Source organism: Acipenser ruthenus, chromosome 60 (assembly GCF_902713425.1).
Source record: "Acipenser ruthenus chromosome 60, fAciRut3.2 maternal haplotype, whole genome shotgun sequence".
Classification (NCBI taxonomy): domain Eukaryota; kingdom Metazoa; phylum Chordata; class Actinopteri; order Acipenseriformes; family Acipenseridae; genus Acipenser; species Acipenser ruthenus.
In genome coordinates this window covers 1,703,352-1,718,643 of record NC_081248.1, presented here as the reverse complement: position 1 = coordinate 1,718,643, position 15,292 = coordinate 1,703,352, and the positions used below count along the sequence as shown (strand labels likewise).

The following is a 15,292-nucleotide window of genomic DNA, read 5'->3' as shown; positions in this document are numbered from 1 at the left end:
AATCATATCCTGATGTAACTTTCACTATTATCTGCTGTATTATTGAATTGTGGTTTGTCACACTTGAGAATTATTGTATTTCTTGTTCTTATTGTATGACTTATATTGTAACACTTGAATGTATTTGTATTTGCTTGCGATTGTAAGTCGCCCTGGATAAGGGCGTCTGCTAAGAAATAAATAATAATAATAATAATTATAATTATACAATTTTAAACCATCAAAAATGAAATCTGCCGAACCGAAATAAAAATAACTCATATCTGGATGTCAAAAACAGGGGATGTGGCTGACGGTATAAAAGGGGATGTGACGAAGCGAACTGTTCCTTTGTTAAGGTTGCGAACAGAGCGCTGAATAGCCATACAAGACCAGGAGTGTTTTGCATTTGTTTTGTGTTGCTAACTGTTTGTGATTTTATAATTATTAGACAGCTGAAACACTTGGGAGATGTCGCTGTTAAGCCAGCATTCAACCCGGATTACAATACTGCACTGGTCACTTGTTATTGTGTATTCACTGGAGCACCGTGAAAAGGACGCAGAGCCGTGCCTGTACATTATTATTATTTCGGGACTGAAACCCTGTATTGTTTAGCTGTGCAAGTTCACATTGCTGTGTATTTGCCAGCACCATTATTTAACGGCCAGAGGAGCCAAATAAAGCACTTGTTAACCGTGAACATTGTTTGGACTGTTTCTGTTGTGCACTGCATCACCTCTACACATGCGCACTACAAACCACTTTGCCACAGAGCCGCTATTCGGTTCAAGGTGACTCACATAGATAATGTAACATTGTGTAGATCAGCCACATTGTTTTTTGTATAGAAGTATAGTATAGAGCCAGCATCAGATCTGGCCAACTTTATGTCTATTGCAGGCAAATTGAATAAAACAAAACCCCAAATATTTGAGTAATAAAATAAGAACCACTTATTGATAAAGGGCAATAAAAATAAAGAAATCAATGTAATTTGAAGCTATTTGCTTTTTGATTTTAGTCCTTCATATTTTTAGCAGTGTAGATGGGTTACTATTATCTGTTATACATTTACAGCAGAATATGAGTGGGAACAAAAGCTGTAATCAGATCGCTAGTATTTTATTTCTTGACAGGGCAAAAACATGCTTTGAAAAATAGTTTTTTCCAGCTCAATGTTAGCATATTTTAAGACTTTCTAAATGTCCTCAAAAACTTAGAAGGACTTCTATAGAAGTCTTTGGTGAAATATCTTTCTTTTGGTATAACTTCTGATTCCACCAGTGAGTGCAGAATACCAATGCAAGATCTCTAAAGGAAGCAGTGACTCACCTCTCACAGAAAGCCACACAGAATCACTTCTTTTCTTCACCCCCGTCCCTGCTGCCTCCACCTCACACTGGTAGCTCCCTGTGTCTCTCAGCCCTGCCGCTGGGATTGAGTACTGATCCTGTGATCCAGCTCCTCTCTGATCTCCATTGACTGTGATATAGCGGTTCTGCAGTTGTGTACCCTGTTTATTTATCTGAGCCCCACACTGCAGAGTCACAGCCTCTCCCTCCCACACTGAGGCATGAGGCGTCACTGTCAGAGTGGGTGTGCTGAACAGCTCTGCAGAAACACAAACAGAGCGGCCCATCATGATTAACATAATCATTAGCCTCTTTAAAATGAAATGAATTCAGTCTGTACTGTCACTATGGGTTTGTTGCTTCATCATATCTATTTTTAATCTAAAGGAAATAGAGCTACAGTGTAGTCTTCTTTCGCTCTAATACAGAGATGTTTTTAATTAATTTTCTTTATGGCTGGCTGCCGTCTTTCTTACAGGCTCAGTTCAGTCACTCACCTGAAACTTTTATCTTGACAGCATTGCTGTAGTCTGAGTTAAACGGTTTGCTACCCCGTCCAGCTAGACACCGGTACTCTCCACCGGTACTCTGGGATAGAGCAGCAGCACTGATTGTGTATCCGACTCCAGTTCCACTGCTGCTGTCAGTCTGGTACACTGGAGCTCCCTGCCTGTCTTTGTACCAGAGATATCTCCAGCCATCAGAGCCCCCCTCAACCACACAGCTCAGGGTGACTGTGTCTCCTTCAAATATCTCTCCTGCAGGCTCCCGGGTCAGGACAGGCTTTGGCTTGCTAGCTACAATAGAGGAGACAACAGAATTAGGGGAGTGCACATTTCTCTCTTTCATTCAAAGAAAAACTTTACCCACTAAATTCTGTAATTGTGCATTTTGTATTGTCCCCAGAGGGACAAAAGATACCTTCCCAGTGTGTGTTTGTGATAGGATAGAGGGAGACAGAGAGGGGGTACTCAGTGTCACTGATGAGAAGGCAGGAACAGTTCAGTGTAGATTGAGGAATCCTCTCAGTGTGTAAAGGTGACAGAAATGGAATGGAGGGGCAGACAGCACTGACACCGATGAGAAGGAAAGAAGGGCGGAGGAGCAGTGTAAATAGGGGAACTCTCTCAGTGTGTTTGTGGAACAAATGCAGGGAGAAAGAGAGGAGGCAGGGCAGACAGCACTCAGGTAGGAAGGCAGTCGGGAGACAGAGCCCTCTGTCTGGAGTCTACAATAGAGGAGAGGATCAGAATGTTAGAATTCAGAGTGTTTGAAATGACTTACCTGATACTCTCAGTGTAAGAGCATCGCTTGTTTTAGAGTACGATGGGTTACCTGTCCTTTCACCTTTACAGGTATATTCCCCACTGTGGTCTCTAGTAGCAGAGCTAATTGTGTAGCTGTCGCCATCTATACTGCTGTAGGAATCCTGGGTTACTGGAGCATTCCTCCCAGCTTTGTACCATGTGAATCTCCAGTCAGTGTAATCCCCCTGAACCTGACATCTCAGTGTCACGCTCTCTGATTTGTATATCTGTGTCCATGCAGGCTCCTGGGTCAGGACAGCCTGGGGTTGTTCTGTACAGACAAAAGATCAGAGAAGATCAGACAGCACTCAGCACTCCTCTCTCTATCCTGTTTTTATCCTATGTTGTTCCACAAGGAAATACAATATGGTAAGAATCTATCTGTTATTAATACACTATTACAACAACTAGAGTGTTTCAGTGGCCTGTTGTTACTCATGATAATGACACTCTTTGTCAGCTGCAGAGGTGCTTAATCACAGTTAAAAAGCAGCTCTCCAGATATCAAGCATTACAAAGGGATCCACACTGCTGACTGTCAGTGTTTGCAGACTCTGCACCTGTGCTGGGGAGGCCGTCATCTGCAAACATGGAAGTGTGACATAAAGATGGACGGCTGTACTGACAGACAAACACCCCCTATATCCCCACAATGTGAGATTCTCTACAGCAATGCTAGATTGTGTTAATACTTAGTTTCATAATTGGATTAATGGTCATTCAGATACGAGACACCACGTGGTACCCCAGGGTAGCCTCGTACCCCAGTCCTACATAACTGGTACAAAGACAAGTAGCTTTGTACACTGGCAGAATCTCACAGCTAAAATATACATGTAATACAACTGGCCAGACACGTCAATGGAACTTAGATAATGCACTGCAAAGAGCAGAAGAAAAGATAAAGACACACAGGCTTAGCAGCATGACTTGTATTCAGGTTATTATCTTCACTGTCAGTGAAGCATCATTTTGATGTATATTTAAAACGTCAGACAACTTTATTATGAATTGGTTATAATGCTGCCTTATAAAAGCTAGAGTAAATCAACTTGCATTGCCTTATTCATAGCTCTTCTAAATGTAATACAGTCCGTTTATTTTAATTTAGCATGAACTGATTACTGTATTCTGATAATGGTTTTGGAAACTGTCAGTGACACAGAATACCAGTTTCAATGTCTCAATTTATTAGCAGATACAAGCGACTGCAGCATGATTGCCTTCTTATTCTTAAAGTAGTTTTGTTTTAAAAAGTTATTTTGAGTTTTTGATAATTATATAGAAATCTTTTTAGTTTTCAAAACGTTTTAGGTAAGTGAAGAAATCTTTTTTGTACAAAGTCTAGCTGTGTAATAATCATGTGCAACAACATTGGAAGCTCACTTGTGCAATGTCATGTGAGCTCTACACATAAAACAGAATAACATACATATTAATGTTAAATTACACTTTAGAAATTGATTTCTGCTTTATATATTTGGACCCTGTGCCAAAAAAAGATAAAAATGATGCATTTGCACAGGGTACTCCAGCGTACTGCATTTAGTGTCCTATATGCAAAACTATCCCCAGAATCCCATATTCTCAATAACTTCAGCTAAATAAGGTTAATACCAAGTTTCCTGACAATTGGATAAGTGTTTCCTCAGATCTATGGATAAAAGCAGATGAGCGCTTCCACTGTCACCCCTTCACAGGGGATTGCATCACCAGCGGGGTTAATGACAGACACAGCATCACAGGAACTGATAGCTCATGAACACAAGCATTACAAAGGGATCCACCCTGCTGACTGTCAGTGTTTGCAGACACTGCAGCTGTGCTGGGGAGGCTGTCATACACATTGTGTTCTTATATCTGGAGAGCCGCTCATCCAGCTGTCATGAAGCTTGGTGTAAACATTATTTATCTGAAGTTATTGAGCCTATCAGATTCTTGAGATATAGAGGCGGGGCGTCTGTCTGTCTGCCCATCCGTCCCCCTGTATGTCACTCTTACATTGTTGCATATGTCTGGAGAACCAGCTCTATAACTGTCATGAAACTTGCTATTACCATTATCTAGTTTAGGTTACTGAAAATATCAGATTCAGGATATTTAAGGGAGGTCTGTCTGTCCCTACATCCATCTCCGTTTGGTGCATTTTTACAGATACCTGTTCATTTGTGGGTGATGGATTAGATTTTGTGCACACACCATTTTTTAAGTGCTAAAGTATGCTTTTAAAATCTATTTTCATATCTTTTATTTGCTTTAATGAATGCCCCCCCCCACCTCTTTTTTTGAGCCAGGAATATTTTGGTTCTTCATTTGTTTGAACTATAACACATGGTCTGATTAGGTTATAACAATTGGTTATTGTGATTGGTTAGCTCTCTTTAAATAGCAAGAATTCTGTGACATACCAATGTGGGACAAAAAAAAATAACTAAAGAAAACAAAAAGTAAATGTTACCATATGTCACCTTTGTGCTTTATTCCATACTAAAAGAAAATGCCTTTCCTATTCTGCCATCTATAATAGTAACAATTGCGTGGTACCAAAAGATTACTCCTCACACTCATTTCAGTTACTCACCTGATACTTGTATATTGACAGCACTGCTGTATTGTGAGTAAAACGTGTTCCTGCTCCGTCCAGCTCGACACCAGTACTCTCCACTGTGGGACAGAGCAGCAGCACTGATTGTGTATCCGGCTCCAGTTCCACTGCTGCTGTCAGTCTGGTACACTGGAGTGCTGTACTGACTGCCTTTGTGCCAGAGATATCTCCAGCCATCAGAGCCCCCCTCAACCACACAGCTCAGAGTCACTGTGTCTCCTTCAAATATCTCTCTTGCAGGCTCCCGGTTCAGGACAGGCTTTGGCTTGCCAGCTAAAATAGAGGAGACAACAGAATTAGGGGAGTGCACATTTCTCTCTTTCATTCAAGAAAAACTTTACCTACTAGATTCTGTAATTGTGCATTCTGTATTGTCCCCAGAGGGACAATAGATACCTATTGAGGGGGGCCAGAGGGTGGCCCACACACATACAGAAATGAAATTGCCTTGAGCCTGAGGCACAGTGTCTGGTTTATTAAATCGTTCCAGAATCGTCGTCATAGCATTGCCTCATTTTGTATTGTGATTTCCACGAGTGCACCTCATCGCTGCAAAATGACATGTAAACAAACGGCAAAATGCGCCACAGTTTGTCTTGTTACAAAAAGATCGAAATTGTTCGAACTCCTGAAAGAAACCTGAATCAGACACAAGACGCCAAGCACCATTCTGGTGAGTTGCTTCACCATTCTGTTAAATCATTTTGTTCATGTCTTGAATATTGCTACTGTACAGGTATTCATAATTAATCTAGAGCTGCTGCTGCATTTTTTAACGTGGGTAGGGATGCTGTGTTAATTTAGTTTATTAATGTTAGTTTGTCTTACTTTATTATTATAGTTTATTAACATATGTTGCAGGGGTGGATTAGCACTTTATTATTGATTTATTTTATAGTTAATTGTGTCTGTTCTTTTTCTTTAACTCTTTTTTTTGATCACAATATAATTTTCTAGTTCAAGGAGCACTATTCTTTGGGATTGATTTGTGTAATTGTATTTTTGTATTTGATATTTATTTACACTAAGGATTTGTATTCATTGACTTTACTGGACACTTCCCCACCCTAAAACGATTACTGCTTGGAAGCACATTCCACACGCGGATTGTTAATTATTTTCAATTAAGTTTAAAGGTTTTTAAGAGACAGACAAACACTCAGAACAGTGAAACGAGAGAACAACAGTGAGACGAGAGAATAACAAAGAGACGAGAGAACAACAAAGAGACGAGACGTGGGAAGAAACAGAAATAGAAATAGAAACAAACGAAACGAAACAGAAACAAAACTAAAACAAACAAAGACGAGCAGGGCAGTGGAAATGAACTGCTCTCTGCTGCTAGAGAAAGAGCCGTGCGGAGCCGAGACCGATCGAGCCATCCAGCTGGGAGAGTCGGGCAGCAGCAGCGACAGTCGCCGTCGAGATATCCAGGACCAGTGGCGCTGAGGGGGGTCAGCGGAATATACTGTTCCAGGAGGATTGGGCATCTAGAGGGGAAGAGGTGAAGATACCTCCCCCCTCACAAAGCTAAGTGTCCAAGCTTTCTACTGTTCGAGATATAATTATTTGTTAATGTCCTGCCTGATTCGGGTTGATTAGCAAAGGCTTTCGTTTGTTTAATTTTAGAACGCAACTCTCTGACGCCCCTCCGATCTATTATCAGAGCTGTGTGGTCTATGCGAGGCTGGACTACTTTGGAGAGACATTGAAGATCACGTGGAGGTTGTGGTGTCCCAGGACTACTATCATTAAGCTAGTTGTCATTTCTGTTTTAGTACATTATTGAATTGTCTTTCTTGCTAATATCCCTTTTAACTACTGTTTGCTAGTGTTACTGTTTGATAGTCACTGTTGATCTCTATGCTTGGTCATTTTTATATTTTATATGTTAACTTGGTAGTTTTAATGATTGTTTGTTTTTTTAGAATTTATTATAATAAATTCATTTTTTTTTTAATATATATATATAGTATAGTGTCTGGCTTCCTTTGCTTGCATTGATAAGGTGTCACTACCCTGGTGCTGATCTTAGATATTAGTTTGGTGTTATACCTAACACATACACTTAGGCCCCATACCTAGGGCCCCACACCTAAGGGGGCCCCACACTCGTCACAAATTGTATGACGTCTTCAGAGTCAAAACAGTCTTGCGAGTATTATGTCAGCCCCTCGCAAGTACGAGTCGGGCCATTGTAAAAGGAAAATAAAAAATATAAAGAAATTCAACTCAAGCAGCAACAAAGAGCTCTGCTGCCGTTTCTAGACAAACCGCCAAATAAAAATCTGCTTCGGGAAGCAAATTAATCCAATTTCAGACTCTTCACAATAATCCATCTACAAAATACTGATTTCTGGTTACCAATGTAACATTGCCACATTTGCACTTTCTGACTGACAAAGTGGACGTGTTTCCTCATGTGAGTTTACTGGATCATAAGACATTTAATTTAGAAAATGTAACATCTAAGAGTTAGTGTCTGATAGGCTAATCAATAGCCTGTCCCTCTTTACATTCCACCAAAGAAAACTAAGACACGGCGCAGGACAGTGCAGCATCGTCTTTTAAAGTGTTACTGGAGGCTTTTCTTAAAGTGAGTAGGCTACTATTAGAACATTAAGAACATAAGAAAGTTTACAAAAGAGAGGAGACGATTCGGCCCATCTTGCTCGTTTGGTTGTTAGTAGCTTATTGATCCCAGAATCTCATCAAGCAGCTTCCTGAAGGATCCCAGGGTGTCAGCTTCAACAACATTACATAACATATATTAATCGATAATGAAATCGAGATTGTGTGTATTAAAGTAAGACGGACCACCACACCAACGGTCTGAATAGGTATGTACAACAAATTAAGTGTTTGGAAGACGTACACTCGTAAATGCAGTGTGGTATAAAATAAAGCTGCTTCTTGGCTAGAATACTCAGAAAAAAAAACGTCATGATGTTTTGTTGGGCATGTTGTTTCAGTGTAATTTACACAGCAAAAATTAAAGAGCACTCAAAACTGCAGCTGAAAGTGCAGTATCCAAATGTGAAATGTTACTCATGGATTTGATAAGTAGATCAGTCAAATATAATTTTAGATTTATATAAAAAGAATAACGTTTGCAAACAGTTTTTATTTCACTTAAATGACAGCACACATGCAGTATGGCTTGTCTACTTGATTACTGAAGGTGAGCAGTAGCCTACCGTTTTTATTGATCTAATGTGTGGGCTTTTTTTTTTTTTTTTAAATTGGGATATTTTGGGGGGGGGGGGTGGTCACTGCCTACGGCCCCAGTCTAGGGCCCCACACAGACTAAGGCCCCAGTCTAGGGCCCTGCGCACAGCTCACCCTACAAATTACTGAACACAGGTTTAGAAACAAACAGAGATTTAAAAACCTAAATTAAAAACTAAAATGGGCTGCGGTGCAACCGGCTTACCTGATCAGACTGTATTTTAGAATGACCCCTAAAGACAGAAACAGACCCAGCATTCACCATTCCCAACCTAGCTACCAAATCCATTTTTCAAGATACATTCGGAACATCCATCTCCAATACAAAGACAGAAATAAAAGATTACAGGTTCCAGTACAATGGAAACACAGGGTCTGATTCTCGCCAATGAAAGCAGCTCAATGTTACTCTCTCTGAGGGTTAGAAAAGCAGGGGTTCTCAACATTTTTTTAATCCCCCCACCCCCCCCCCCACAATACCGATAATTATAAATCACACATCAGAAATCAACCAATCACAGTGAATTATTGGATAAATTCCAATACATCTTATCCTGTGTACAGATGTCCTTCTGTGCATAGAACACCACACCTAATTCCAATGATCAAACATCAAAACAAAACAAAAACACACACAACCTGGTACATTTTGCAAAATGTATTATCTTATTAACTTCATTCTTTCTTTAAATTTTGATGAACTTGACACTAGTTTCTCAAAAGAAAATATTACCAAAATCGCTACAAACAATTAAAAACACAAGTTTCTCCGGCTGCGCTTTCATTTTTAATAAATAATCTGTCATTAGCCAGTACATCACCACAGACGACACAGAGGATGAGCTTCATCTGCAGTGCCAACAACGCTAAATCCAATTTCCTATTAACTGTCTTCATATTTACAAACTTTTCGTTTTTTTAGACGATGAAATACCTGCACAATTGCTTTTTTCATGCAGTCTGGTTTTCCAGGCAAAATAAGTACCAATACCATAGGTCAAATAAAAACATTACTTGTAAAAAAAATATATAATCTCTACTGTTGCTGCAGCTTTGACTGTTGTTGATGCAGCTTGGTTTGAGTGAGGAGAGGCCAGGCTTGTCTTTTAGCGGTCTTTGGTTCGCGTTGATCAGGGTCTTCAAGAACTTGTGATCACGGCAACTCAGGGTGAAGAGTGCCTGAGCAGCTGGTGGGAGGTGTTGTGGTGGCTAGTCCATCACATTTACCCAGTGGTTCTCAACATTGGGGGGAGCGAAGCATATATATATATATCAATATAAAAATTGTTTAAATTGATGTAAGGCACGGCAGGGTCAGATGAACAATGCGTGATTGAGACATGCATAAAAATGCAAAGAGTAGAAACATGGAACAATGTCTAAGACTTTTGCACAGCAGTGTATATTGTTTGAAAAAAAATGTGATTTAGGTATGAAAAACATACTGAAGGGGTAATAACAACCTTTTACAATGTGCACATAACACTGTAAAATCGCAGTACATAATACAATACAATAGGCTAATGCAATAGGTCAGAGGTGCACAATTCTAGTCCTCCAGCTCTTGTCTATCTGAGAGACTGTGGGCAAGACTTTCCCTGTGTAAAGCTAATGCTTTTTCGTTTCAAAATTGACTGTTTTCTATTTCACAAAACAGTAATTTCTGAAGAAAAAACGAACTTTGAAACGCTGAAATTTAACACTAGAAGCACCGGAGTTTCGAACTACCTAGAAGCACCAAACCGGTCATTTTAACCGGTAGCTTTTTAAACAGCTGTAATATGATAATGAAAGAAACGATCGTATAAAACTCAAAAAGTTGTATTTATGAACATCAGATCAAACATTTGCATAGCAGAAACACTATATTTAAATGGAAAACAAAACATCAAATATTTTCTTTTCAAAAGGAGCAGTACAAAACAAGAGAAACTTAAATAAAACATAAATAAGATAAACATTTCACTAGTGACTATTTTGTAACGGGTCTCTGTACATACAGAGTTCTATAAACATTTTATTTGTTTGTAAAAATAACATCAAAGGGTCTTTTTCTTCGAAAATAGTATATAATGCTACTTCAAAACATAAATATCTATAATACAATAAACTATTTACATAACATATTTATTTAGCCTGCATACCTGGCAGCTTTCTAACCTGTACAGTCCACACACAATACACGCTTCTCCACTTTCCCTGAGCATTTACCAGATTATAGGCTACATTTGATAAATAAATATGTATTGAAATAACCGGTTAAAATGACCGGTTTGGGCTCTTCTAGGTAAACATGCTTATAATTGTCAATTTCTTGTGAATATGCAGCTCAAACGCCGTCACTCTATCTAATGCATATATTTAGGAAAAGTCACAAACGGGCATGCGCATTACATTCTGGAACGCAGAGTCATTTAAATTTTAAAACTCAAAACGGTTAAATTGACTGGCTTGGTGCTTCTAGTGTTAAATGCTGAACCTTGAATGTTGGAAGCATCTTCCACAAACTACGGTGAAACAATAACTTTGATGAAAATCATCGTCTGGGTCAGCTCTGAGATTCCCCTAAAAAAGTGTGTTCCATCTGAATTCGCCTAGACTAATACCAGTCACCGTTCATATTATAGATGAATTATAGGAGGCTGTGTGATCCAGTGATTAAAGAAAAGGGCTTGTAACCAGGAGGTCCCTGGTTCAAATCCCACCTCAGCCACTGACTCATTGTGTGACCCTGAGCAAGTCACTTAACCTCATTGTGCTCCGTCTTTCGGGTGAGATGTAATTGTAAGTGACTCTGCAGCTGATGCATAGTTCACACACCCTAGTCTCTGCAAGTCACCTTGGATAAAGGTGTCTGCTAAATAAACAAATAGTAATTATGATTTTCTGATTTCATAATTCATTTCAGTTACGTCATCTATGCTTAAATGTGTTTTGTTTTCATATAAAATAACACAATATTATGCTGTTTTTATGTGACTATTTAAACTGTGTTTTTTATAGCAAAATCTTTAAAGTTTTATTACATTTTACTTTTATGAACATTGAAATGACCTTTTGTTTTTACTTGATTTATTAATAACCATGAGTACTTTAAATCACAAATGAAGAGCATCGTAAAACGAGCCATTAAAAAGTACAATACTTTATCTTAGATTTTAGATTAAAAGAATGTTTATATTTACTTCAGGACCTTCAAACATGCTTTTCAGGACCACTGATACAATACATTTTTTTAAAGAGTTACAGTGTTTTATGTAATTTATTTTTACTTTGTGTGGGTCTGACCTAAGATTTCATCTATCTATCATAATTAAGCCATATTTGATGTATTTTTTTTTTTTATTTAGTGTAAAGGTTTTGTATTTAATCTTGCACAGATCAATGTAATGTAAAGCCTCCAGAGATGATCAATAACGAAAGCAGCTGGGGAGAATGAACCGTACCCTAGCAGTGGGTGAAAGTGATTACAGAGTGACTGTCCGGCTTCCTGCTGTAGTCTGGTGTGAACGAAAGCCATTTTGTTATACAGTGCATAGTGACCAACTCCTCTATTGTAATTGTTCTGAATGGAAGGGTCTAATAAAAGAGGTGATTAAAGAGAGCAACATCACCACTGCTGTCCAGCTGGGATTTTTCTCTTACAATCAACTACACTACTGCGTCAGGCAGTTTAAAATGGAGCAGTACTACTGCCTCTCAGGGGTCTGTATTGAGGGGTCGGTTCAGCTGGGTTAATGAACTCACCAGACACAGTCAGTGTAACAGGATCGCTGTGTTAATAAACTCACCAGACACAGTCAGTGTAACAGAATCACTGCGCTGAGAGGAACGTGGTCGATCTCCTCTTTGTGCCTCACACAGATACTGTCCACTATGAGACTGAGTGACAGGGCTGAGTGTGAAACTGGCTCCAGTGGTGTCTCTAATCTTCACTGTGCCTCCCTGACTGCTCTTGTACCAGAGATATCGCCATCCAGTGAAACTCCCCTGAACCCCACATTTCAGGGTGACAGTCTCTCCAGTGTACAGGTTTCTCCATTGAGGACTGCTGGTCAGCACAACCTTTGGCAGCTCTGGGTAAATGAAGAAACAAGGCATGTTAGGAACATCCATCTCCAATACAAAGACAGAAATAAAACATTACAGGTTCCAGTACAATGGAAACACAGGGTCTGATTCTCTCAAATGAAAGCAGCTCAATGTTACTGTCTCTCAGGGTCCAGTAAAGAGGGCATAGCTCTGTATTGTTGTAATTATACATTTTTACTGTCTGAGATTTCTATTCTTGGTTGATTATTCTGGTTGGTTATCTGTAAATAGCCCTATTCATGAAAAATATTAAATATATCTGGATGGTTCAGACAAGACTCCCTGGATCAGGTATGAAACACATACTGAAGGGATAATAACAACCTTTTACAATGTGTACATAACACTGTACAATAGCAGTACATAATACAATACAATAGGCTAATGCAATAGGTCAGAGGTGCACAATTCTAGTCCTCCAGTTCTTGTTTATCAGAAAGACTGTGGGCAAGACTTTCCCTGTGTAAAGCTAATGCTTTTTCATTTCAAAATTCACTGTTTTCTATTTCACAAACAGTAATTTCTGAAGAAGGAAAAAACTATCTTTGAAATGCTGAAATTTAACACTAGAAGCGCCGGGAATTTTGAACTACCTAGAAGCACCAAACCGGTCATTTTAACTGGTAGTTTTTTAAACAGCTGTAATATGATCATGAAAGATAGACGAAAGTATAAAACTCAAAAGTTGTATTTATGAATTTCAAATCAAACATTTGCATAGCAGAAACACCATATTTAAATGGAAAACAAAACATAAAATATTTTTCTTCAAAAGGAGCAGTACAAAACAAGAAAAAAACTTAAACTAGAGTTGCAAGCAACTTTACGGCTTCCAAGCAGTTATCGTGAAATTTAAGCGGCTTGGTTATAAATGAAGCGTTATCATCACAACTGTGATAACTGTGTCAATTTTGGCCCACATATTGGAATCATTGGTTAGTAGGCAATTTAAATTTTATTTGGATGCACACAATATTCTAAATAGTATGCAGTCATATATTTTGAAAATAATGCATATAAGAGGCTAACATTGTTCTAAATTCTAGATCACTCTTTGTTTGAGTTTGTGTGCGTGTGCGTCCTATTCATTTTGCAATGTAAAATAAAGTCTACAGCATTGTGGCGGAGTGTCCCGCCCCTAATTATTATTATTTGTATTTTTGTTTGCGGCGCGGATAAAAGTGCCGCGTCTTTTATTATATATATTTAAAAACCTCGTGAGGATGCATGACTGATCAGCTACTGATTATTTAACTAGCTGACAGTCATGCATCCTTACCAAACGTGTGCAGACTCTGGCCGAGGGGTAATAAGATAATTAACAACTAGTTAAACCCTCGGCCAGAGTATAAGAACCTGCAGCTGCCCGTTCTGGTTGGTTGGAGTGTACAGAGGAGAGTACGGGGAGCGGAGAGAGCGAGAGAGCGAGTAGAAACAACGACAGTTAGAAACAATTGCTAAAATGTGCTGGATATGCCAGCACGTCACTTACTTGTTTGTCCGTCTTATTCGTTTGGCCCTTGTGCCTTTTTGTTTTGTGTTGTTTTGTTTATTTGATTTATTAATAAATACGCTGAGTGCCATTGCATTCAGCTTCACCCGCCCATCCACTGTTTGGGTTTCAGTTACTTCCTGGTCCATGACGTCACCACACCTCACCACTGCGAGCCAGCCTGCCACAAGCATGTATTGGTTTTTGTATATTTTAATGGCACTATCACTTAATGTGCATTTTTTTTAAAGCAATAGAAAGTGATAATAGTGTAACGATTGACTATCAGGGGTGCTTGGCAAATACACAATTCACCATATGCAATTGTCAGCAAACCGCTACTAAGACATAACATGTGCACGATTCATGAGTAACACCACTCGAATCCTATGCCGAGGAATTATAAACAAGACAGAGGAGAGAAGAAGCTGGAACAGAACCCAGAGAGACAGTAGAAATGGAGCATTTATTGTGCTCTGCAGGTAATAGACCTTTTGGAGAGTTGGCTCAAATACAGAACTAATGATTTCATAATAAATCACTTCCAAAGTTATATTATAGCACTCAATAGTTAACCATCTGGCCCAACTAACATTATATCCGGCTGAATCAAAAACATCATATTGCACACTTGATAAACTCATTATAGTTTGCACAGAAATAGGAATTATTGCACATCAATAGTAGCCCAGTTATACTGCACACCTTAAAAACCCTTTACAGTCCATTTATTCAGCGCGTCTCAGGCTATATTCGCTATATTTCTCAAAAAAACCTCTTAATAGTACGTACCGATAAATCATCTCCTGATCACTCGTTTTATCACCAAACTCCTCAATAATGTGATCCAAGTCATTATTTTATTACTATAATATCTAAAAAAAAGCTCTGCAAATGTCTGTGATATTCTCCGACCGCTGGATGTGGAAGCAGCTATCTTGTTTGTTTATGTCCATGTCATCTATGTGGTGTCGGGGCTATCAGTATTCATGAGATACGCCCTTTTTTTTCGGCTTCTCTCAGCGCCTATCGGTCTCACTCGGCCATTGAATGGTTTTCTCGGCTTTTTCCGGAGAAAAAACGACTAGAGGTCCGACATAGGACCACAAATGGTTAATCATGTATATTACATATAAGCTAGTTATATTGCACACTTTGGTTAATCATGTATATTGTGATCAGTGAAAAAAAAAGAACCTCCATACGTCTTTTAAATACACTGGCTGCTTCGTTG

General features: G+C 39.0%; 1 protein-coding gene across 1 annotated transcript in view; it reads right to left on the bottom strand.

Moving 5' to 3' along the window:
• Positions 1-15,292, bottom strand: part of LOC117410241 (titin-like) — a 368,958-nt gene that overhangs the window by 35,303 nt on the left and 318,363 nt on the right. Inside the window, exons 33-37 of the mRNA XM_059018553.1 lie at positions 12,266-12,550; positions 5,223-5,519; positions 2,619-2,912; positions 1,832-2,131; positions 1,315-1,593 (exon numbers count right to left, since the gene is read on the bottom strand). Of these exons, the coding sequence (XP_058874536.1) occupies positions 1,315-1,593; positions 1,832-2,131; positions 2,619-2,912; positions 5,223-5,519; positions 12,266-12,550 (1,455 nt within the window). The remainder of the gene's footprint in view (positions 1-1,314; positions 1,594-1,831; positions 2,132-2,618; positions 2,913-5,222; positions 5,520-12,265; positions 12,551-15,292) is intronic.